This window comes from Drosophila yakuba, chromosome 3L (assembly GCF_016746365.2).
Source record: "Drosophila yakuba strain Tai18E2 chromosome 3L, Prin_Dyak_Tai18E2_2.1, whole genome shotgun sequence".
In the NCBI taxonomy this organism is placed as follows: domain Eukaryota; kingdom Metazoa; phylum Arthropoda; class Insecta; order Diptera; family Drosophilidae; genus Drosophila; species Drosophila yakuba.
Window position 1 is genome coordinate 7,213,529 of NC_052529.2, and position 24,602 is coordinate 7,238,130.

The 24,602-nt window shown below is 44.1% G+C and overlaps 4 protein-coding genes across 12 annotated transcripts in view; 2 read left to right on the forward strand and 2 right to left on the reverse strand.

The window, feature by feature from the left end:
- LOC6533212 (calcium uniporter protein, mitochondrial) overlaps positions 1 to 7,783 on the forward strand; it is a 43,452-nt gene extending 35,669 nt beyond the window's left edge. For 6 of the 8 annotated variants that reach the window (XM_039374497.2, XM_039374499.2, XM_039374500.2 and 3 more), the window contains exons 4-9: positions 2,762 to 2,998; positions 6,236 to 6,467; positions 6,524 to 6,629; positions 6,688 to 6,789; positions 6,844 to 7,047; positions 7,112 to 7,783. In XM_039374497.2, the coding sequence (XP_039230431.1) occupies positions 2,762 to 2,998; positions 6,236 to 6,467; positions 6,524 to 6,629; positions 6,688 to 6,789; positions 6,844 to 7,047; positions 7,112 to 7,348 (1,118 nt within the window). In that variant the 3' untranslated portion in view covers positions 7,349 to 7,783. The remainder of the gene's footprint in view (positions 1 to 2,761; positions 2,999 to 6,235; positions 6,468 to 6,523; positions 6,630 to 6,687; positions 6,790 to 6,843; positions 7,048 to 7,111) is intronic. The other 2 variants (XM_039374503.2, XM_002093902.4) reach the window with 1 other exon arrangement.
- Positions 7,784 to 7,925: 142 nt separating this feature from the next.
- On the reverse strand, positions 7,926 to 19,238 carry LOC6533215 (serine protease nudel). 2 transcript variants are annotated; one of them, XM_039374495.2, is made up of 16 exons: positions 18,773 to 19,238; positions 18,170 to 18,313; positions 16,321 to 18,114; positions 15,190 to 16,262; positions 14,638 to 15,129; positions 14,246 to 14,579; positions 12,928 to 14,191; positions 12,695 to 12,864; positions 12,526 to 12,639; positions 11,486 to 12,470; positions 10,954 to 11,423; positions 10,607 to 10,898; positions 10,438 to 10,545; positions 10,228 to 10,371; positions 9,726 to 10,168; positions 7,926 to 8,097 (listed from the first exon to the last, which is right to left on the reverse strand). In XM_039374495.2, exons 1-15 carry the CDS (start codon positions 18,789 to 18,791, stop codon positions 9,751 to 9,753), a joined length of 7,821 nt encoding a protein of 2,606 aa, XP_039230429.1. In that variant the 5' UTR covers positions 18,792 to 19,238; the 3' UTR covers positions 7,926 to 8,097; positions 9,726 to 9,750. The 2 variants fall into 2 exon arrangements, with proteins under 2 accessions (XP_039230429.1, XP_002093941.1); XM_002093905.4 differs by lacking the exon at positions 7,926 to 8,097 and having other exon boundaries at positions 9,641 to 10,168.
- An 84-nt stretch (positions 19,239 to 19,322) lies between these two features.
- Positions 19,323 to 24,343, forward strand: LOC6533217 (small RNA degrading nuclease 5). Its single transcript, XM_002093907.3, has 4 exons — positions 19,323 to 19,597; positions 19,666 to 19,889; positions 21,976 to 22,759; positions 22,817 to 24,343. Exons 2-4 carry the CDS (start codon positions 19,837 to 19,839, stop codon positions 24,086 to 24,088), a joined length of 2,109 nt encoding a protein of 702 aa, XP_002093943.2. The 5' UTR covers positions 19,323 to 19,597; positions 19,666 to 19,836; the 3' UTR covers positions 24,089 to 24,343.
- On the reverse strand, positions 20,061 to 21,710 carry LOC6533216 (innexin inx4). The gene is made up of 3 exons (XM_002093906.4): positions 21,316 to 21,710; positions 20,954 to 21,255; positions 20,061 to 20,885 (listed from the first exon to the last, which is right to left on the reverse strand). The coding sequence occupies exons 1-3, from the start codon at positions 21,590 to 21,592 to the stop codon at positions 20,361 to 20,363; spliced, it is 1,104 nt and encodes a 367-aa protein (XP_002093942.1). The 5' UTR covers positions 21,593 to 21,710; the 3' UTR covers positions 20,061 to 20,360.
- Positions 24,344 to 24,602: the final 259 nt, after the last annotated feature.

Genomic DNA, 24,602 nt, shown 5'->3' on the forward strand with positions numbered 1-24,602 from the left:
ACACGAAGCAGCATATGGCGAAGGCGTTATCTATTTAATAAGCGGAGTGGGCGGAGGAGGAGAAGCATCCTTCGGGGCTCCACACGTCACTTGGGCCACTCAAAGTGTTGCCACTCGACGGCCGCAATGTCCTCGTTGTGTCGCCCATGTGAAGTGCTTAAAGAGTTCAACGAAGCGTTCTTGGGGATTCTTGTCTTGTTTTCCCACCGGTCCGGGAATTACATGCCGCACATACTCGTACAGTGGCAATCAGTGTAGTGGGAAAAACACAATTTCCGCCCTGTGCGTCCACAGTCCAAGGTGAGAGGAGCAGAGTTGGGCGCCTCAAAGCGGAGATTTCACACAGTACATTGTTTTAAAAAGCAGTGAATTATAAAGTGCAAGAAAATCGATTTTGGGCGACAGAGAAAAGTCTGAAAAAAGACTTGCATTGACTCAAATTTAATAGCATTGCACAGGATATGCGAAGTTATTTGTCGGTTATTATAAAGACTGTGATGAAATGTTTAAACTGCGTTGTCAGAAAATGTGTAATTTAAAGCCTTTATCTTATTTAAATTAAAATGTTTTCTTATTCCACATTATCCAAAATATCTACGTCATGTCTTATCATCATCAACTTTTAGCACTACTAAAAACCAAATTATAGCCAGCACATCTAACAAATTTACTCTGCCGCCTTGTTTTTACATTTTATAGATGGAATATTAAAGTTGTGTCCTAAACAAGACAAATGCATTATGCTCAGTAAAAAGCATACCATATTCTGTGACCCTGCTAGGCCCGCCTTGCACTTATAGATCATTTCAATTTTTAATGGAGCCTCTAAAAACAGATTCCCACTGCCGTGGACCATAAATGGCAACGTGTTCATGGTCATAAATATATCCTATGTGCCAGCCACCGATTCTGTCCTTGAGTTCTGCGAATGTGCAGCTCCAAAAAAAAAAAAAATGTGCAAAGGCATTGCCTACTTTTGTGCGCCAGACACTCGAGCAAGCTGCATTGAAGTTGCCTGCATCCCCAGCACTTTGTTACGCGCTGTTTGTCTTGGCCCGCAGTTTGGGATTATTGTGCAAACTCCGCAGTTGCCTTTGGCTTATGGCGCAGAATGGGATCAAGGTGAATAAAATAGGAGCAAATGCAGTGAAATATTAAAAGGCCTAAGCACAATGCAAAAACACAATGCCCGCAAAGCGGTTGTGGTTGCGGTTTTTGCGGTACCCTCTCTTTCACTTTTGTATGCCAACACACCGCACAAAACACCACCCACGGAATCACCCAAGCTTGTTGAGTTTCCCGCAGAACTCTCAGCGCTTTTCGTGGACTTTTTTTTCTTTAATAAGGCTGTTACCTGGCGGACTTGAAGTAGCATCAAACTTGAAAATAAATCTTTACAAAAATTAGTTGTCTTCCAGCTTAACGGAATATAAACTAAGTAATATTGTCATACGCTGAAAATAAGCAATCATCGATTTTCAGGCATATAATTTTGGTTTGGAAAATCAGGGATTTTACTGCTGACATTGAAAGTAAACAAACACGCACCATAATAAAGGGCCAAATAAAAGTGGATATTTCAAAAGATTTTCCGCTGTCCTGCAATTTCATAAATATTTTATGAGCTTAAAGGCGCATCGATGCTTTATGGATGCCCGAATGTTGTTGAAATGGGGCTTTTTGTATCAGTTTGCCCTCGGCTTACGCATATTTTCCCTTTCCTCCTACAAAGTTTTACCATTTTATTTTATGTTTTGTTTTTGGCTCTCGGTTTCGCCCTTGCTTAATTTAAGTAATGTAAAGCAGGATGAAGTGCTTTTATCCGCTTAGATGGGGCGGCATAAAGTTTAACTGTGGCCACATAATTTAGGCGACAGGAAAACGAGCAGTGTATAGGAAATTAGATTAGTTGCTAAAAAAAAATGGGATATTGAACAAACTTAATTCTGCGTAAAATGTAGTAACTCTGCTGGCTTATTAAATAAAAATTAAGTTTTAAGCAACTAACCGATTTCGCAGTGGCGTTAAAGGAACAATTTCTAGAACATTTATTATTCACCACTTTGCCTTGGTTACTTGCACTTCGGAAAGCATCTTATCTCACTCAGCCTTTTCAAGGCAATCAAACCGAAGGCAACAGAGGCTGCCATTCATTGTGTTAATTTGGAGAGTGACAATGGCATTAAATTTAATGTGCCTGCATTTCTTTTGATGGTCTTCGGTCACGCCTACTGCCCCGCCCACGCCCACACTCCCATTCTACCGCCCCTCATTTTTTGTGTGTGCGTGTCATTTCCGGGTCCGATAAAGAAAATGTTGTGACAAGCCAGAGGCTCCTTTATTTTTTTATTTTTCCCAGCTTTTCCCTCGAATGCGAATGCTCCATCAACATTTTTCGCCATTCACGTCTGTTTTTCCCTGCTGTATTTTTTATTTTTGTTTAAACACATTTTCAACTCGCTTTTTTATGTGCATTTTTGCGGCGTTAACTGCACGTGCCATCATTTTTACTGCGCTTTTTGTGGGCGAGACTCCTTCGGCTACCTTTTTGTGCTGCTTGCTTTTTGTTCATTACCAAAAATAAAAAAAAATTGTTTAAAAATGAAAAACTGAAAGGAGGACCTGTCATTTTGGCACCTAGGCCAAGCCCACTGATGGAAAATTCTGTTTAATTTCTTTTTTCGTATCTCCTTTTTTATTTCATCACCTACTTTTTTGCGCCTCTGCCCATGCCTACACATATTCATTACCATCAACCCAGATAACACGCGACTCACTTTGACCGAGCTGAGGACGCGGCTAAAAGCCCTCGGACTGAGTGCATCGGGCCGAAAACAAGAGCTAGTCGAACGGCTAACAAGATCCGCCACCTGCAGTGCCAACACAACGTTGCCAAGAACAACAGGTTCCAATTTGTCGCCGGAGGTGTTCATTGGGGAGCTCGTAAATAATTCCAACACGACTTCTGCCGCCCCCAAAAACACTGTTCAACAAAATGGTAGGTAAAACTCGGGCCGATTAAAATCCCCAGACACTAGTTTACATTCGTTCTGCCATTAAATGGCCATTAAAATGCTGTAGTTGAGCTTTCTTGGAAGAAACAAAATATGCAGAAGTTTTTATTTTGAAAGCATTGCACCACAAAATATAAACTTTGTGCGCGGGAAGTAATTAAAACTGAGGTGGCTGCTTAGAAATTATTTCATATTCAGAATTTTCAACTACGACAGCTTTTAAAATTGGCATTCTTGAAATTTAAGCTTGGTAAACTAGTGTAATTAGCAACAATAAAAAAGGTAAAAAACAGAATACAAAACGGAAATGTCGCCTGGAGCACGGAAAACCTTGTGGTCTTCACTTTGTCATTGCCATTCAGCTCTAAACCACGCCCCAACTTACCCGCTAATCGCTCGATCCTGCGCTTCCTGTGTCCTTTTAGTTTGGCGTGATTTTTCCCCTTTTTTTATCGTTCAATTTAAGCGTATGTTTTGGTCGAATATTTTATGCATGCACTTATTTAATGTTGTCAGCCGCTCTGGGGTGCGGCTTTTTTAATTTGATTTAAATGCAGGGGCACACACAAAACAGGCAGGCTGAAGGTGGGGCGAAAACCTGGCACGCAAAACTTGTTGAAAATGTACGACAAAAAAAATTAAATCACAAAAAAATATGCAAACACGAGGCGGCGGTTGCCGGAATTTTTAATAATGCACAAAGGACGATTTTTGCCGGCATTGCAGAGGGTGTGCGGAAGGCAAAGGACACGGCCATGTAATCATGCAATGCTCATGCACACCCACACGCACCAACACTTGCCTCAGCTCAGATATTTCGCTCGCAGTTTTCCACTCACATATGGAAATCACGGCAACCCGAAAGTCTGCAACACATTTGTTACAGGACATTTTTCGAGATTGCGTCGTGAACTAGAAAAATATAATTTAAGCTATGAGGTGGAGTGAGGCAAGAACCTTATCGAGAAAACGAAACTTTAGTGCTGGGTTTAATTCGGAAAACTCTACCAATCCACTTTACCTGAACCCCATTGCCCTGTATCCTTTGTCCCTAAGAATACGTAAAGTGAACTTAAGATTTAGATTTGTTTCATGGGCTCTGCTACAGCTTAATATACTGTTCCCCCAACAAGGAAATGATTGATCTGATCTTTGCCCCTGTGCATTTGCAACAACGTGCCACACGAAAAGGCGGCGACTGTTATAAATTTGTGGGCTGATTGCCGCTTGCATTTCCGGAAGCGAACGGAAGCGGTCGCCTCGTTCAGGTCTAAACTCTGGCCTCATTTGGTTTGCCAACCACGTGTTTCCACTCATGCACTATACACTCTACACTGTACACTGTACACTGTGGCTGGGTTTTTGTGCGAGTTGCCTGACACTTGTTAGCCTTGTTTTGGCAGGGATGCGGAAACTGGCTATTAAGTTTTGATGAAGCAAAGTTGCGGCCTATCAAAGCGAAGCCGTGGGCGAACATCTGACATGGCATTATCAATGTTAGCACGTTTGCTGCCTGCGGTTCTGGTTCGTGTTTTGCTCAGAACTTGTGACCACATATATGATATATGTACACATGTATGTATGTACATATATGCACAGGTATTGAAGGTAGTTGCATAGTTTTTCCTTTATGTTTTTAGTGTTTTCTTTTTTGTGTGGGCCAGCAAAATCTGTGACAGCAGCACAAACTTTATTACATTTTGCTGACGGCTGTCATAGCTTGTATATGGCCTCTTCATTTACCACCCGAAGAATGTCTCTTTCAACAACTGGTGTCCGCACGATAACAGTCCAATAAATCTATTTGTTACCACCACACTCGATATATATTTTCACAGCTTCTCGCTCAATTGAGAATAATATTAAATATTGCATTTACTGCTGTCTTGACTGCCACGTACACACAAATTATCCGCCACTCAAACGTCGAGAGTTAGAGACGCACACGTCTGCTAGCGCGAAAATCTGAAAGTTAACTGAAAATTAAAACAAAAATCTGAAACTATCAATAAAAGCCGAAGCCAAGGCAGAAACAGAAGCAGAAGAGCCTACGGAGGAGGCAAAGCAGCAGCGAAGAAAAAGAAAACATAAAATGTTTAAAATCCCAAAAAATCAAAGTCCATGAAAATAATCATCATTGTAGAAGCCAGCGAGCAATGAGCACCAACTTCTTCATCGACTTCGACGGTTAGCCAAGCTGCAACAGCAACAGCAACAGTAACAACACTACTTACCCACATTTGGCGCCGACTACAATTGCTAATGGGTTGAACAGACCCAGCTAACACTCACAATCAAGCCCAGTAGGTAAAGGCGACTTAAACTAATACACAGGGAGAAATTACAGACAGAAATGTGATGGAGTTATATAGAAAATATGTTTTCCTTTACCTACGATTTGTATCATATCTACTAGATATTATCTAGTGATTTCTAAATCTTGAAAGTATTCATTATCTTAAGATCAAAGTAATTGCAAGAAAATAATCTATATTTTTAAGCTTGCCTGATAAATAAGTATTACCTCTTTAAACATTTAATCCGTTAACCCACATTCCTAGTAATTTCTCTACGTGTAAGTTATGAGAAGAAAATCTTCATCAGATGTTGGTGGTGCTGTGTTGGTGGTTGCATTGGCGTGTGGTTGCATCGCTGGCTGCTTGCATGAGTGGCAGCGATACAGATAAATATATGTTTGTGCTACTTCATGGCTGCATAAATCCCACATGCGACAAAGTGAAAACTTTTCTCTTGGCCGCCTCACTACCCGAAACTGCGTATCATTTTCAGGGGGAAGCTGCAGCTGGAATGCGATTATATGCCGCTAATTGAAATGTTTGTCAAAATCCACTATGTCATCTATGTATTTTCAAGCCCAAACTGCCTGCTGACTGGGCTTTGTTGCACCTTCTTCTCAAAAGAGGCGTGCCAGGAGTTACGCCTCAGCGAGCAATTCGAACGCCTAACTGCATTCGAATTGAGCCAGGCTGGCGAACAACCTTGAGTGGCTTTTGGTTAATTAAAAGCGAGGAAAACTGCATCACAGTGTGGCACACATCCGACTGGTGAAACTGTTTGGGGAAGTGAAGGGAGTTTGCTAGAACGCCAGCGGAAAATGTACAACTAGGAATGTCTGCCGATTCCCTAAGGCTTTGTTCTCTCAATCTATTTTCTAGTGGAGTTATTGATATATATATATCAAATGTATTATGTATTTTTAGAAGACATCTATGTGGAATACGTGAATGGCATGCCACACATGACTGTACGACTTCCCAGTCGCAATGAACTCTGCCAGTTTGCCCTGAAACCGATTTCCCACAACGTTGGAGATCTGCTAGCCATGCTCAGAGCTGAGGATCGAGGCATCGATCGAGCTGCGGTGATCAACAGGCATGGTGTGCGAATCGCATCGTCCTGCACCATCGAAAGTTTGCTGGATGACTCATTTAGGTGGATTACTCTACCATTTGTAAATTAATCAATGCATTAATTCTGTGAAATTACAGCATACAAATCAACAATCGCACATTGGATGTGAATCCTCCAAAGCGTGACAAGGTCACATTGGAATCAATGGACAAAGTGGGTGATGTCCGCAAGGTTATTGCTCAGGTGAAGTATAGCTTTGTACACTTTATTGAATTTTAACTAATGTGTACAACATATGCAGCTCTACGAGGCATTCAACGTCGGAGAATACCAGCTAGAGAAGAGCAATCAACTGGCCAAAGAACTGGAGACCCTACGCTATGAACTAGAACCGCTGGAAGAGGTTAGTTCTCATAAGTTCAAATATAATTGGTTTTAAAACGTACTGCTCCTTTAGAAAAAACTGGAACTGAGCAAAAAGGCTGCTCGTCGTACCAACTTTATGACTTGGATGGGTCTGGGCCTGATGTCGGTGCAGTTTGGCATCTTGGCACGCCTGACTTGGTGGGAATACTCTTGGGATATTATGGAGCCCGTTACCTATTTTGTTACCTACGGGACGACAATGGCAATGTATGCCTACTATTGTGTAACCAAGAGGGTACGTTTATTGCCGAACTTTCAATACACTGGAAATATGAATTGAATATCTTTTACCCTTTTAGGAATACATGATGGAGGATGTGAAGAACCGCGAATTCTCGCTTACCCTTTACAGAAACGCCAAAAAGGTTCAGTTCGATGTGGAGCACTACAACGAACTGAAGCGAAAGTCAGCGGAGCTGGAGTACAATCTCAGAAGGATCAACGACCCACTCAACATGCAATTGCCATCGCATTTGGTTAGGACCCAGGAAAACACGCCACCAACCTTAACTGAGGAAAAGACAGAGCGGAAATAAACTTAAGGACTTCGCCGAAATCAGTGAAGAGACAGGGGGAAAACGGAAACTCAACTTAACTTAGCTCCCTCAAATTAGAAAACAAATAAAGGTTCGCCTTTTAGCTAAAGAAGTTCAGGTGATCGAAATGTTGTAGTCAAAGTAAGAAATGATTTTGTGGACGCATCACATGTTGTGTGAATTCAACTTTATATTTTTCTTTATGTTAACTAAAACGTTTAGTTGTTTATTATACGATTAATTAGCATAAGCCACAGTTTGACGATTCACAAAACTGAACAAGAATTATCTAACGCCTGCTGCTTTAGAGCTAATACCATTATTTTATGTTTAATCTTTAGTTATTTATTGCAAGTGAGAGATTTGTTTTACGCCTAAGGCAACTATTGTGTGTGCAAGTTTTAGCAAAATATATGAATTATTTATTGACTATTATCCCCTTATGAGTTTGACAATTATTTACCCCAAATTTTTAGTTGGCTCACTTTTGGCATTTCCCAGTAGAACGTAGAGCCTACGTTTTGGCCAAAAATGTGTAAAATTGGTTCAAAGAACTGCTCGAAAATTTGTATGCGGAAGACCACACGAAAAAATTGCCTAGGACCATTGGCAAAATTAAGATTTTGGCGATAAAATTGTTAAAGTTTTTATGAATCACTATCCGGTATCACTTAAATAAACCAAAAATCATCTACTTACCATCACATCCTTACAACGACAGTTTATTTGGTACGTGGATGTTTAGCTTCCTGAAAATCCGTAGTCAAATCAATCAATGAATCTGAATTCATCCAAAGAAATCTACTAACTCTTCATAAGCTTTAAAATACCATATACTATGAGAACAACTAGAACAAATCAATTTGTAAATAAAAACGCACCAACTATTCCATTAAGATTTTAGAAAACGGAAACATAAAGACATCGTAGTTAGTAATGTTAATAAAATCATAAGCGTAATTGAGTAGGTTAGATATGTAAATATATAAACTGCTGTGTTTCATGACAACGTAAACATAAAATTAATTTGCCCTGCGCGCAACGAGACGAACAAAATTGAAGCTTAACATTAGCATAGACTAGCCATTGGGCTCCAAAAATTTTACCATTATTACGCTTTCTTCCGAACTCTACGAACCTATATACTCCTAAACTTAGAATTGTCAAAGGTTGTGTTGAAAACAGTTTGCCTGTGCTATTACATCCAATCCTAGAAACTAATCAGAGGACTCCACTCTCTACCGAAAATCTACACACATGCATCGCTTTTCAATGCGCTCACTATATACAAATAGATGGAATGCTATAGTCGAGAGCACCGACTATTAGATACCCAGTACTTACAGCAGTGCTTTACAATATAGAGGTTTTTGCAAGATAGCACAAAGTAAACAAAGTAATCTCGCATTCTACATCATAGTCCGATTTTCTGCTGATTTGTAATGGGTTTTTTTCTGATAAGCAGTTTTGATACTTCATTCAATCAAAGTACTGGGTATAGAAACGCACACATGGTTCATATAAAACGCACACTAACTAACCAATCGCCAATCGAAAGGATTAACACTAGTCTAAGCATTTACCTATGCATACTTATAATACTTTAATGGCATTTGTGATTCAATTTAAAATTATAAAATCGAAATTATTTATTGTACAAAGCGATTTTGACATTAATCAAACGAAACCGAATAACTTTAAAAGTATTTTGCCTAACCCAAGTCCCAACTAACGTTTGCGTTTATCTAATGAATTATACATAAATTACCTCCTAGAAATTCTCACGAAAACGTAATCCTAATCAGCGCCAAAGACTTATGAATACATTTAATTATGTAGGTACTCTTATACATTCCCTAAACTGACGTTAAAAATCTTTAAGCCCCTACTATTTATACTAATACCTATTATTATATTACCAACGATGCGCCAGAGAGCCTAACTTATTTCCAAAATATTTCTTAACTGCTCTTAAGAGGTGCGATTACTTATAATTCTCAAGTACCTTCTTTCATAAACAACTAATCTTAATATACGATTACCTATGTCTTTTAAACGAATTTAAAGGAAACCCAACACTAATTAAGTGCATTAATTAATTACATTGTTTGAATTTTGGCATAACAACCAATGCGATTTTTTACATTTATATACTCGTTTGTTAAACTAAAATTACGAAAGTACCGAAGATTCCAAGCTTGAAATAAAAATCAAACAAAAGTAAAAGTCATGCAACAATATGCGAGCGCAAACTGATAAAAAATAAAATGAAATTAAAATAAAACCAAGTTATTAATAAAATGTGTACAGCTCTCGCATTTATTTGCTACTAAAACGCACAAAAGGACTATCACGAGAGTACGAAAGAACCTCTTACCAAGTAAATGTTGTCATGTTATCTTTCAGGCACATCTGATCTCCAGTCTGTAGCACATGCTGGAGTCGGTGGCATTCCACCTGACCAACTCGGCAATCGGTCTGCTGGACTTGAGGAACAACGTAAGGCGATCATTCAGTTGAAGTGGCGAGAATTTGCTGATAATTAACGCCTTCGTTGAGTCGCGATATTTGCCCATCAGCGACTCATTACTGAAACTTCGTCCTTGCCTATCCGCCAACTCGTAGGTGTGCACGGCTTTGTTCTCCTCATCGTCAATCAATCGATAACTGGGCTGCCTATATGGATTGTAGCCCAACTTTTTGCATATTTCACGCACCTCATCCACTTGTGGGGGTTTACTTTTTGGAAAGCATTTCGTATGCCAGATGCCATAGGTCTGTTCAATAACTTGACCGTACTGTGGAGCTTTCTCCGGTTGCCTAAAAATTAACGTTCATTAAATGGGTTTGCTTTCCAAAGATTAAAGTGCAATGCATACGTGTGCTGACTGTTGGACCAGAAATCCTTCTTCTGCAGATGCAATGGGTGCTCTATGCCAAAGCAATACCGCTCATCCTCTCCATTGGGACAGTCCTTCTCTTTGTCACACACAAAATCCCGTGGAATGCAATCTTCAGGAGAGCTATTTTAAATTTATAAATAAATTATTAAATGAAACTGCGATTTAAGTTTGACTTATAACACTCACGAACTGCACTGAAAGTGATCGGCTGTGCAGTTACACAGTACTGAACTCTCGTCGCTTTTGTCCCAGCAATTTCGCTTACCATCACATATCTTTGAGGGATCAGTGGCTCTATAAAATACATAAATTGTAATGTGATGAAAACCTAAACATTTCCTTGCCTTAAACGTACTGCAGATATGTGAAGCAACTGCAAATGGTCGGCTCATCCGTCATGTCCTCGCAGTCAGATATGTGGTCACAAAACTTGCTTTTCGGCACGCATTTGAAGCTGCTCCGACACTTCATCTCGCCAGGGGCACACTGCTGCTTTTGCTGTCGGCATTTGGTTTCATCTTCATCACTGCCATCATGACAATCGTATCGACCATTGCACATCGCAGCCTGCGGCAAACAGGTACCCAGCAGGCAACGATGGGTGGTGCATTCCGGGGCCGGTAGCAGCATTTTGCAGCTGGGTTTGTCTGTTGGGGAATTTAAATTAATGTTAGCAGTGTTTTTAGGCCATGAACGATTTACCTATGATATCCTGCAGCGATTTGTATACTAGTTCCAACGTTCTAATACCAAATGGCTGTTTAAAACTGTGGCAATCGGAATTGTTGTAGTTAAATAAGGCCGTTGGGAACCAGCCGGTGTGCGAGTCCCGACAAACCAATACACCCTGATCGCTAGGATTGTGATGTGAATCGCTCACATTTTTCAGCCCAAACTGGTTGCAGCTGGTGAATTTGGTAATGGCCGGTAGCTCTGTGGGGGCCACGCCGTTAATGAGTTCCACCTCCTCCGAAATGGAGGCCATATCCTCGGCACTCACATTTAACAGGCGCATCAGATGGGCCGGTGGTTGCTTTTCCTGCAGCTTGTAGCAGGAATCACAGTTGGTAGCATTGTGTATCCGTGTAATGGCTACTGTTTTGATGCGTCCTGTGGCGTCGTCATGAAGCACGCTGATGCACTGCCTCGCATCGCTTTGATTTTGATGGGAGCTGCAAAAACAACATTAATTAACTACGGTCCTGAAATGTTTAAACCCAATTAATTAACTCACCTGTCAGGCAGGAAGGTAGGCAACACATGATGGGTAAAGCGCACTGGTCGCTCCAAATGCAGAAGTAGTACATTGGATTTGGGCACTCCCTCAAAGCAGTCCACACGTCGAATCTGCTCGTGATTGCTCCTGTGGGCCGATCGCTTTGTTTTGCCACCGCCCAGCAAAACGCTGACGTAGTGAGTCTCCAAATCGATGCCAGACAGGCAGCTCTCGTGGACCATTACCCAATGTTTGTCAATCAGCACACCGATGCACCAGAGATCGCCATTCATATAGACATCTGCCAACCAGGGCCAGTGCAGCTCCTCGATGGCTTCATGGAGCTCCTCATTAACCAGTATGGTTTTATTTTTCTTACTCTTGATCAGTTTGTCCAGACGATCCAATATTTCGTCTTTTTTATTCACGACCACCGCCGGAATTTGCGGCTTAAAGTGCACATTCGGAGTGTTGTGCGTCTCGATAGTGGGCGATAGGACAGGTACCTGTTCAATGGGCTTTTCCTTGACAGCTTGTCCAGCACTGAATGTTTTTAGGGGTGTGGTTTTATTGGAATAGGGATTGCACTCCACGTAGATGCCGACACACTTCCGGGGCAACAGACGATCCTTCTCTGGTCTTGCAGCGGATGGCGGTCCCAGTTCAGGTATTATGACCTCGTTCTCAGTGAATTGAATATTGTCACCGAGCATGGAATGAATTCGAGCTGCCATGCGGTTCCTGCCTCCCTTTAACTCTGGTGTAATGGGGTGCATTTCCTGCTGGCTCACAAACTCGGAGCTGTTGAAGTAGTGCGCACCCTTGAATCCAAGCAGAGCACACACTGCATCTGCTGTGTTGGCCTGGTGCTCGTGATAGCCCGTCTCGTGCGCACAGACTACGCGCCACACGCCATGGCCATTTCTGGAGAAGATTCCCGTGCTGCTGAACTTGGGCTGCTGGTGCACGTCGAAGTGCACATCGTGGCCATTGGTCAAAGCAACTGAAAAGGATATTCAACCTAATTATATAGTATTAAAAGATATTTCTCAACTTACAGCAATCCTTTTCATCTTCCTTAAACTTGCAATCCACTTCATTATCGCAGCGTTTGCTCAACGGCAAACATGTTTTGGACAGCGGGCAACGGAACTCGTTAGATTGACATTCCACTACAAAAAAAGGGTTTTAAATACAAAGTACTAAATTATATTGATCTGTCATTACAGCAGTCCTGTTCATCCGTGAGGTCCTCGCAATCTGCCTTGCCATCGCAAATGAGACTCTTTAGAGATCCCTTTAGGTAATCCCTGCATGTGCACTCCAGTTCATCAGTTCCATCCTCGCAGTCCACTTTTCGATCACAACGCATCATAATATCCACAATTTGAGGCATCCTGTGAAGTATATAAAAACGAGCATTACAATAAAATATAATTTATAACGCACAGGCAACCCACTTCTTGCACACAAATTTGTTAGGAATTTGTACGTGATCATTTTGAGAATGTGCGCTGCTACTTTGCGTTGTCGTCGTCTTTGCGGATTCTGTAGTGGTAGTTGGTGCTAATGTGGTTACAGTGGTTGGAATTGTAGTCGAGATTGTGGCTAAGGGCGTGGTGGTAAAGGTTACAATGCTGCTAGTTGTGGTTGTATCTTCTGTGGTTGTTGTATCCTTCACTCCCTCTGTTGTTGCTGTTTTTGGAGGTTCTGTTGTGGTTAGCGAAGGAGTAGTCGTCACCACATCCATTGTGGCCTCAAAGGTCGTGCTCTCTATAAATTCAGTTACCAAATCAGTGAGTTTCTTCAAGTCCTCAGTTGAAGTGGGCATAGTCGAAGTTTGGGCAACAGTTGTTGGTAAGGTTGAAGCTTGAGACTCAATTGTAGTAGATACTAATGTTGATGTTTCCATATTTGTGGGTGCAAAATTAGGGGGCGCACTTGTGGATGGCAACGAAGTTGAAGGATTTCCCGTCGACGGCATTAGAGTAGAAGGACTAGTGGCTGGATCACTCACTGTAAAATCTGTACTCGTGGTTTCTTCTGTTACTGATATATCATCTGAGGTCGTTAAGGTAACTTGTTCAGTTAAAGCAAAGTCCATCGGACCCTCTGTGGTTTCTATTTGCTCCAAAGACGTTGTGCTTTCCCACAACTCTTCATCGTCTTGTTCCGCCTTTAAATCTTCATCTTCAATGGGAATAATTTCCCGCATTTTACTCTTTTCAGGATGATAGTCACTCTCAGTTGTGGTGCTGAAGTTCTGTCGAACTCCACCCACCATATCTGGCAAGAAGTTGTAGGTACATCCCACCTCATCCTCGCCACCCAAACAATCCACGTTGCGATCGCAGCGCTGCCGTTTGGCAATACACCGCTTGCCACCCCAGACGCAGATAAATCCGGGACAGAGTTGAAGAGGCTGAAGTTTGGGCAACAGTTGTGGAGTGGTGGCCATTTCCAGCCAGTCCAGGTAGAGAGTGACCCTCGTGTAGACTCCAAACTCCTGGGGACGAGCACAGCCATTGCCGTGACTTACCACTCCGGCCAGATAGAACTCATCTGGGCTAGAGACGCTGCGACAGAAGAGCGGCCCACCCGAATCACCCTGGCAGGCATCACGACCTCCATCTGGATCGCCCGCACAAATGTCCTCTGAAGCCTGATCTTCGGGATCAGTGCATTTCTTTCGTATCGGCACAACAACCTGACGCATCGGATCACCTAGTAAGTACGGGTTAACATAATAAGTAATTTGTACATGGCTTTAGTACTTACTGCTTGGACCCTTCTCTCGAATGGCTCCCCAACCAACCACCGTGCACAGTGTATTTTCCACAGGGCCCCAGATCCAATCGTCTCCTAAAGTGGTTCTTCCCTTGTCGGGAAGGCAAATAGGTTTAACCCAACGATTGAACTGCAGCGGATTAAGCAGGCGGAGCAGAGAGAGATCGTTGCGCATGCTTCTCCGCTCGTAGGCTTGGTGCACAACCACATGGGAGACGGGCTGGATCTGAGTGGCGGGTGAGTAACTAGTGCGCCGCAGGAGACCAGCGCGCACTTCATAAAAGTACTTTCCATAGTTGATGACACAGTGCGCAGCGCTTATGATCTATAGAAAATATTTATAAGTAAATATATTTAAGTAAAGTATAAATCTTCTAACTCACCCAACGATCAGAATAAATGGTTCCACCGCAATGGAACTTTCCATTCCTATAGATAGCAACCACAAATGGCCATTGGAGTGCACTTGTATAACTTCCACCAACGATGCGGCCATCGCCAACGATTTCCTTCGAGTCCGATACCGTTCTTTTTGCTCTCTTCGAGTGTTCCAACATGGATGTTTTAGAGGGCAGGCCGCACTGCATCGGAGGACACTTGACATAGGCCACATGATCTACCAGGGAATCATGGCTATTGCGTCCGTGACATGCCTGAGCAAAGTGGACTCCAGCTTGCAGGGAGGGCTCAATAAAAGGACCAGGTAAAGTGAGGCTTTGGAAACTGACATTCAAGAAAGCTGAGTGACCCATACGGCTGTTGACATCCATCTCGCAGGCCGAAGCCGCCCACTTTTCGCCATTGTTGCACACAGGATGCCAGTCCCCGCGATAGTTGTGGTAGAGATAGCCCTCAGAAGCAGATGCACCGTGTGACTGAAAAAGATTTGAAAACGTTTTAGAATAAATCCCATCCAAGCTATATGCATTAATCACCATATGATCCGCCACATCGGTGACCAACATGCTGCACTGTTTCTCATCGCGTCCATTCAGGCAGTTCATGAATCCGTCGCAGCGCTCCAGTCGATTGTAGCACATGGAAATCGTAGATCGATTGCGTTTGGCAAAGTCCTCTGGATTGTCATAGCAGGAGTAAGCCAACGGTTCGCAGCCAAAGCATCCCAGTTCGTCCTCGCCCATCGGGCAATCTTCATAACCATCGCACAGCCGATCTTCGTCCACGCGATCTGCACAGGTGCAGGCGGACTCATCGCTGCCATCGGAACAATCCACCACATTATCACACCACTTGGAGGCGGCAATGCACTCCTGTTGACCAAAGCACGACAACTGATCGGGCTCTGGGCACCTGGATCGCTCCTGAATGGGTTGTTGTGGCAATCCTGCATAGCTGGCGTAGATGATCTGTCCCTGTTGATTGGCGGCGCTTGACTGATTGGCATGACGCATCTTGAAGTTGGCATTGGAGAAAGCCGTCTGTCCACCCTGCTGCTGCTGACTGGATGTCTGCGATTGTGCTGCTCCCTGACCCGCTTGATTCTGCATGTAGCTGCAGTAGACCTGCTGTTGCTGCCCGTTGGATGGTTTCTGTGGTGAGGCGTTCTTCGAGAAGATATTGGCACCCTGGCCACCGGCTCCGGATCCGCCACTTCCTCCGAAAAAGTTTCCGCTCGGTCCAAATTGCTGAGGCACAAAGAATATGCCGGCGCCGGGATTCGATGATCCGCCAAAGTGCGCACCCTGCATGCCCATAAATGTGGGCGTATTCGACCACATGGGCATACGGAAATTGGCAGGCGTCATATAGAAGCAAACGGGTATGCTGGGCATTCCGAAGTTGGGGTTAAACATGAACTGTGCTGAGGCCTTCATTGTTTCACCGGACACTGGAAATCCGCCAGGAGCTCGACTCGTAAACTGTACACTGGGTGAGGCCGTGAAGGTTTCACCCTTCTCCTTAGTCTCGCCGTCTGAGATGGAAGCGACTTTGTTGCGCATCCGCAGAGCCACTCGTTCGCAAAGACTTAGAATCTGGGCGTCGGCAGCTGTAAACGGAAAAGTATATTGCTTTTTATATCGTAGCAAAAATGGATTCAATCTCACCATTCCAAGTGTGCCCGTTGAGCGGATTGATTTTGGGCCCCATTTTGTCCAGTACCTTAGCATCCAAAGCGGTTCCAAAAGTATCTATCAGCTCGTTTTGATTTGGACTTGCCTGATCCTCAAACTTCTTCAGCCACAGCTGGCGTTCGTAGCCATCCGTCACGTTTTGTGAGGAGGAGGAGGAGGACTCATTTCCGTTCAGGACCCTGAGAATGGGTTTCTCCGCCTCGTGTTGCTCAAAGCTCTCCAGCATGTTTTCGATGCTGGTGGGATTGTCCAGCGGGTGCGGTGATCGTGGCGAGTCTGAATTGCTGATCGCCTGCCTAGTAGTCAATTTTGGTTGGCTGGTGGAGCTACTGCTTACTTCACCGCTGGCCTCTCCTCCATCGATTATCCAGTCAAACTTAACCGGTTTCGGCTTGGTGGGATAGGCAGTGGTATTATGAAGTCTCTCGTTTAATTCAGTTGTGCTGATTGCCACTGTTGTCGCGATGGTTGTGGTGGTGGCGTTATCATGTGGCTCGACAACTTCCTCTCCGTCAATTATCCAATCGAATGGCATCTTACGCTGTCCAGCTGTGGTCCCAGCGGCTTCAGTGGTGGTGTCCTGCGGCTCTACCACTTCCCTGCCGTCAATTATCCAATCGAATGTTATTTTCGGCAACTCTGTGGTGACAATGGTGGTTTCGAGTGTACCACTTGTCGCAGTGGTTGTCGTAGGGTTGGTGGTTTTGACTTCCGGCTCCACATTTTCCTCTCCGTCCAGAATCCAATCGAAAGACAACTTTCGCTGAGCGGTGGTGTTCCTGGTTTCCAGTGGTCCATCGGTAGTTATATTCAACACCAATCCGCTTTCCGTGGTGCGCACGTGATCACTATTAGTAGTTTCCGTTTCGAGTTCGGATTTCATAGAGGTAGTGGTTACATTTCTAATGATTCGCTGTCCTGGTCCCTCAGTAGTACGCAAAATCTCTTGGGGCTTTTCAAAGTGATCCAGAATCCAGCTGATCTTCTCTGTAGTGCTCTCCACAGTCAAGCTTTCGGTAGCTTCTACTTTTGTGGTTGTATTTTCAACCAATGCAGTGGTGGTCCCAGGTGCCTTGGTTGTTTCTTTCTTGGGGGCACCATCTGTATAAACTGGACTCTCATCGTGATCGTGACCATCGATGATCCAGCTGATCCTCGAAGGTTTTATCTTAGTCCTCGCTGGCTTTTCAGCGACATTCACCGCAGGCGTTGTGGTTTCTGCAGTTGTCACCTGAATCAGATCAGCCGGTGTGAAAGTGCCCTTCTCTTCATTGGACTCCATACTTGATTCCAGCTTCGGCTGCTGCTCCCGCATAATGGCCTTCATCTTCTCCATTTTCTCGGTAACCTCCTTTGCCATTTTGTACATGCGCAGGAAGGCGGACATGCAATCCTGCGGAGTATGCTTCTTGCACCGCACAAACTCATGCTCCAGTTGGCTCAGAGCTTCTCTCGCCCTTTTGGTTCGCAGCTTGGAGTACAGGTGCTGCAGGTTGGCCTCCATCCGGACAGGATCCAGCAGATCCAGTCCGTGCAAGTCACGGCGCATGCGATGCTTCTTGTTCAACCGGAACTTAACCAGCATTTGCTTCAAGTGCTTTCTTCTCCGGTTTTTGCTATCCTCCATATCCTTGTTCATATCCTCGTCGAGCAGTTTGAAGTGCAAGGTTTGAGGACTCACAATCAGGGCAGACTGATCCTCCTCAAAAGGCTGATTAAAGAGCACTTGGTGCCTGGCATTCAACGCTGCAATCTGCTGCACTTGATCTTTGAACGATTCATTAGTAATTAAACTATATGATAAACTCTTTCACAAACTTACCAATTTTCTCCACCACAAGGCCATGGTAAATCAGTGAGAATAGCAGCACGATGATGACCAGAACCGAGATGGCCACCATCCGTTTGCCAAAACCAATGCTCCACCAACGACGCGGATGCCGCAGCAGCCTGGTGGCCTCCATCTCTGAAGAAATCCGGTCAAGATTATTATTGTTACAAAATTTCTTAACCAAGAATAATTAGTTATTGACTCAACCATACAAAAGTTCGTTTTTTATTAGCGAATCGCTTAGGTATTGAACTGTTTACATACTTGTATGTTTATTGTCTTGTTCGCAGTTTTTATAAAAACTCAGTTTACATACTTTTATTTTCAACATACATAATTACACACTTTTTATGATTTATTTTGGTCAGCACTTTCTGGCCTGTTCAGCACTTTCGCAATAATTTTTATAATAATGCTGAGCCAAGTTCTAAATAAATTGGAACTTTCGATCATTTTATGGAATTCACTTTCATGCTCAAAATGTTAACAGACGTGGGTGAAAACTTTAATTGGGTAATGCAAAAAATATTCATTTCTGTATGCCAGCGAGTACGGAAGTTATTTTTAAGATCTTAATGTAACACAAACACATACCATCCATGTTGTAATTCATTATTCACTGTGATGATTCTCTTTCTGATACTATTCACTTAATCGCTGCACATTTTTAACTAGAATTGCCGATTTTTTCTTTAAGTTTCTTTAAATTTGTATTTATATGTTTAGCACTTTGTTAAATTGGCCGGGCAACAAGGAGCTTCGGGTTACAGCGATTCACTCAAACAAAAATCCACAAAAAGCAATCGCAAAGGCCGAATTTGATATCCACGATAATCCAGAACGGTAGTGACCACCACGCGCGATCCGCCGGGTAAAGAGCAACTGAAGCCGGCGGTGGTGAGTGCGCCGCTTATAAGGGCTTCCGGAAAGTGGATCAGCGGGCAAACGACCCACTTCCAGCGGCCACTGCTGCACTTTTCTGCTACGTTTCGAACTTTATGGTTTTTTGGTTAATGAAAAGCGGCCCGGCAACTGCGGAGGTCAGCTGAAATGGCCGACGAAAAGTGCAAGTTGAAGGGGAATTTCGGAATTGCAGAGCAACGAACCGCCGCCCACCCAAGAAACCAGAAATAAAAATAATGTAAGCTAAGCAGGCCTAGACTTGATTCTCAACCCTCAATCAGATGTTTCCAAATCACTTTTTTTTTTTACAAATTTCGTAAAGCGCCTTAAAAATAAAACTTTCCTTCTTCGAGATTTTACGGGTCCACAAAATAAAGCTTTGACCACGAACATCATATACCGAAAATCTAAATAAAAAAAACTAAAAACAAGCGGTAGTAAAACAGAAAAACACATGCATATTCCCTAGAAAATCGTCAAAAAATCATTTATCAAAATTTTACCATCAGACAGAATGTAAGTGTGGCAGTGCATGAAACAAGCAGGAATCGAGTATCTTACCCAGTTTTCCCATGAGTCCACAGAACTCAACTCAACAAAAATTGATGCGCAAGCAAATAAAGTATACGCCCTGTACATCCAGCCAGTCGTCAGAGTAACCAGCAGCAAACAGCAGACCAGCTCACACAGAGCCCTTCCCACGGCATGCGCACAGAAGTCTTTAAGCCAGTATCCATTATCTCGAGATAACCAACATGATGTGGACCCGAACGACCATCGCCCTGCGAAGGATTGCTAGGTCGCAGAGGTATGTGACAAATGAATTCTTTAACTACAAAGAATGCAACCAAAAAGCATTTAAGGAACTAATGCTTCTTGTTTACATTCTTTATTAATCTTACTTATGACAACACTACTTTGAATGATCATATTGGATAAATAATTATCTACTAATTGATAATCTGTAACATCAAAATAGTTTATGTTCTTTATACGTTCAAATTTTATTAGAGAAACACAGTTTTCAATCTATATCAAACCAATTAAGTATTAAAGTGGTCAAGAACGAATATGATGAATGAGTAATATGAGAATGTACTGAAAATGCCATTTTTCGCTTAGCATGACTTAGATTAGTTGAAAATTTCTTCGATAATATAAACATACCGATGTGGGGTAATGTGAAAAAGAATCATTGTATGTTCTACATGGTTGTCTTCTACTGTAGATGTAATTCAAATGATGAGAATACTTATTTCAATACACTAAGATAAGCATCTTAGATTTCATCCGCTCCCGGCGGTATTTTGGTCAAGGACTGAGCTTCGTAAAGCTCCTCCAGCAACTTACGGAATATCTCGGGGCTGATGTTGTTGCCCACGCGCATCAGCACGAACCAGTCGCCAAAACTGCAATTGCGCAGTGCCACCTGCAGATGCGTCTTGGGCATGAAACGTGCCCTGGCTCGCAGCAACTGCAGGCGCATGCCGGGATACAAAACGGTGGCCAGGCGGTACATGAACTTTAGGGCAACGAGCATGGCCACCAGTATAAACCACAGCCACAGAAAGGCGAAGATCTTCTCGTTCAGTATATTCAGGGGCAGCAGGCAGAGGTAGTCGTATATGTTGGACGAACCGCTGGGGCCGCCCTTGTACATCTCGCACTTGGCGCACTTGGGAAACACCTCCATGGTGATGATGTTCCACGTGTTATAATCACCGTTGTAAAGCGATAGCAAGGCATCGCGGTAGCGGCCCCAAAAACCGCCGAAAAATACGTCCAATAGAAGAAAGTTGAGAATCTGTGAGGTTACAAAGTTAAAATAGTTTAAAACGTATATTATTAGATTACAAGTCTTGGGTCACTCACACTGATGCTCAAGTTCAGTATCTCACAAAAGACGTAGCTGACAAAGTAGCGAAAGTGGGTCTCCTTGTAGTCGCTGGAGAAGTATTTGACCAGCACGCGAATTTGAGTCCTGCTCTTGTCCTTGCAAACGGCCATCTTGTGGAAATCATCGCACAAGTGCTTCAGACGACCGCCCTCCCAAATCTTCCAGAGAAAGGCGGGCAAATAAAAGACGAACGACTCGAGGAGCAGGACCAGCACCACCCATTGATAGTAGGTGATGTAGTGGCGACTCTCCGGTGGCACCACCTTACTTACAGCATCTGAAATGGCGAATCCTTGCTGAAGGCGAGCAAATTTCTAAAGGGGATTTACAAGCTCACCTGGTCGGCACTGGGCAGCGCCATTTTTCAAGGGCGCCACAGTCACATTGTCGCTCACATAGGCGCCGTAGATCCAGCAAAAGGCGTGCACGTAGTCCATGTCCTTGTCCCCAAAACACTGGATAGGATCCCCGAAATATTGTTTCGAGGAAAGCAGAAAGGTGCAGGCCAAGAGCAGGGCCACCGTCACTTTGGAGTGCAGCGTGAAAATGGCATCGTAGATGTGCACCGACTTGAACTGCAGATACTTGGAGAGCGGCTTTACAGCTGCGTACATGGTGGCGTTTTTATTTCACTTAATTTCCGGCTTAAAACATTAATTTCTTAGTGCTTGTAAATTTTGGCGTTTTAACTTAATCCAAAAGCACGCGGCATCATAACGGTTGAAGCACACTATTGTTGTCTCTTTCCTACTCGCGCTCGGGAATCGTACGTACGAAGCGCGTTTCCCAGCAGTCAGCTTTTGGCTGGTGTTTTTGGCGGCAGCTAAGAAGCCAGATTTGACGGGAAAATAGCGAGACAGCAGCCCTGCTTAGGCTGAAACCGTTCCTACAGTCTGGTCACACTAGCACATCGCACATGTTAAATCTTCGTGTTGACAAATCGAAACCTGCTGAAAATCGAATTAATTTAATAGAAATTGCGTATTTTCGCCCGCAGCCTGAACGGTAAGCGCTCCAGGATGAAGGAACAGATGTCGGCCAAGCAGCACGAGCGCAACGAGAAGAAGAAAAAGAAGCTGGCGGCCCTGGCGAATCTAATGGAGCTCAACGATCGCGATCGATTGCACGAGGCAGAGTTGGCCAAAAAACGCGATGCGGAGGATGTCGATGTGGAGGAGCAGTCACCAGCGAAGGGGGATGACGAGGACGACGGCTTCATTGTGGTGGGCAGCAAACGCAAGTCGCGAAACCGTCGCCACAATACCGAGCAGGAGTCGGAATCACAAACTGCCACAGGAACATCAGATCCCGAAGAGCCGGTGACCAAGAAAGGACGCAACCACGAGGCTGGTGGTGATAGCCTGCCCCAGGAGATCGGCACACTATCCGAGGATCAGTACAAACAGTTGACGGCGGAGTTGAGGCGCCGCAAACGCGAGCTTGAGAACGTACCTGCCCTGCGACTGCGTGAGATGGGTCAGCGCGCCTCCCTGGAGACTCCCCAAGAGGCACGCACTCCCATCTTTCTGACTGACATCCAGAACCTGATAATGTGCGCCCTCATTGGCCAGAAGAGCCCCTGCCGGCCGGATCGGTGGTGCAGCGTGGAGAAGTGGCTCAGTCTGTCGCACAGTGTGGTGGTCATTCTGGAGGGACTATCGCTCTACCACTATCTGTCTAACGAGAGCCAGTTCGAGGCCACCAACAGGATATTCAGCACCAAGCTGGAGATGCTACTGCCACCGCAGGAGGAGGGTCAGATCATCGACGAGATAGCCAAGGTAAGGCACTGGCGAAAGTAAGCTGTTAGCTTAATAATATATACCTTGCTCTTTCAGATTCCTCTTACCAATGTGCAGGCACGCAAACTGATAGACGAGCACGGCTCCCTGGAGTCTGCTGTGGAGCTGAACAAAGATCCCACGTTGTTTGTCAAGACAATTTTTCCAATCGAAAGCAATAAATCTGAGCCGGATGACTTGCATGAGGATGACAAGTTTCCGCGCACTAAGCTCCTGCTGTCAGCCCTGCAAATGGTCGACGAGGGCTATCCCATTCCGATGCAAGGCGAGCTGCACACTCGCTTCCGAGACTTTAAGTTTACCAAGAAAGTGTACGCGCCGGTAACCAATCGCAGTCCTATGTTCGGCGTGGATTGTGAAATGTGTCACACGGAGGCGGGTTGTAACGAGCTAACCCGAATCTCTATTGTCGACGAAAAGTATGAAACCGTTTATGAAACGCTAGTGTTGCCAAATAACCGGATCACCGACTATCTGACGCAATACTCGGGCATAACCGCTGAAATAATGGAGCAGGTGACCAAGAGGCTGAAAGTTGTGCAGCAGGAAGTGTCCGCACTATTGCCTCCAGATGCCATCCTGGTGGGGCAGTCCCTAAACTCTGATTTGAACGCGATGAAAATGATGCATCCGTATGTAATCGACACCAGCGTGTGCTTCAACACATCTGGGACGCGACGACGCAAGACTAAGCTGAAGGATCTGGCCAAGACATTTTTACAGGAAATTATCCAGGAGAACTGCGACGGACACGATTCCATTGAGGATTCACGAGCCACGCTAAAGCTCGTCAAGAAGAAACTGGCGAACAGCATCGAGTTCGGCGACCAGATCCTCACGCAGCACAAGCAATTGCAGGACTTGGCGAACGCATCCAGCGGCGATACCATATCCAACAATCTGTTTGCACATGTTGCAAAGCGGGATAAGCGAACGGCCATTGTCACGGTCGGCGAGTTGCAGCCCCGTCTAAAGGAGGTGATCGAAAAGGCAGGTGAGGCAGCGCCCAAGGATCACAGTTCGGCGGTGTGTGTCCACGAGGTATCCACGCCCAAAGAAGCCGTTCGAAAGGTCAATGAAGTAGCACTGGAAAATGCCCTGACTATTGCCAACCTCCGTGTGCCAGAGCAGGACTTTGTGCTGGACAGTGCAGAGCGGAGTGTTGCCAAACTGGACAAAACCATCGAACGCTTGTGGCAGTCAGTTGCACACAACGGACTCTTCCTCGTCCTTATGGGCGGATCCACAGAGTGCTCGAAGGGCGTAGCCAAAATAGCCATCAAGCGACTGAATGGATCGGAAAGTTAGGATGCTTAATAGGAACGCGTCTTCTGCTGGCCACCTCCACAGGATACCCCCAACTGCCACAGTGCCCTAGGTCCAGTTGGAATCACGCAGCTAAATCAAATTTGCCGTATCAGCCCCACGACATGACCAACAAACGTTTTACCTCACACCTGGAAAATGCCCTGCATGCAGCAATGCATCAATGAAAATTGTCCAATTCAAACAAATTCTTTCAATAACGAATAATAAAATGTACATTTATTTTTTTCGCAAAAACCGCTTTGGCTTCTTTATAGGCTTGTTATATACTAGAGTAGTAATGATGAGAGATGTTTCTTAAAAGTTTTAAATAACAGATAATTGTGGGTAATTGAATAATTTGTAATACATTTGTTCCTAAAGATATACAATAATATAAAAAGCTAATGTATATTATTGATTTCAACTTAAATTTTTTAAAGGGTCAGCCTATTGATACCAACATTAATTCTCTAAAGGGTCAGCATAATACATCGTTTATTGAACCATACTAACT

Excerpts from the sequence above, each read along its gene's own strand:
- LOC6533215 (XM_039374495.2), bottom strand. Across the intron at positions 14,192-14,245 it reads TCGAGAGAAGGGTCCAAGCA|GTGATCCGATGCGTCAGGTT; the intron begins GTAAGTACTAAA and ends CGTACTTACTAG. Across the intron at positions 10,372-10,437 it reads GATCACTTTCAGTGCAGTTC|CTCTCCTGAAGATTGCATTC; the intron begins GTGAGTGTTATA and ends AATTTAAAATAG.
- LOC6533217 (XM_002093907.3), top strand. The coding sequence starts at position 19,837 with ATGATGTGGACCCGAACGACCATCGCCCTGCGAAGGATTGCTAGGTCG. Across the intron at positions 19,890-21,975 it reads AGGATTGCTAGGTCGCAGAG|CCTGAACGGTAAGCGCTCCA; the intron begins GTATGTGACAAA and ends TTTCGCCCGCAG. Across the intron at positions 22,760-22,816 it reads TCATCGACGAGATAGCCAAG|ATTCCTCTTACCAATGTGCA; the intron begins GTAAGGCACTGG and ends TTGCTCTTTCAG.
- LOC6533216 (XM_002093906.4), bottom strand. The coding sequence starts at position 21,592 with ATGTACGCAGCTGTAAAGCCGCTCTCCAAGTATCTGCAGTTCAAGTCG. Across the intron at positions 21,256-21,315 it reads CGCTGCCCAGTGCCGACCAG|ATGCTGTAAGTAAGGTGGTG; the intron begins GTGAGCTTGTAA and ends TCGCCATTTCAG. Across the intron at positions 20,886-20,953 it reads TACTGAACTTGAGCATCAGT|ATTCTCAACTTTCTTCTATT; the intron begins GTGAGTGACCCA and ends GTAACCTCACAG.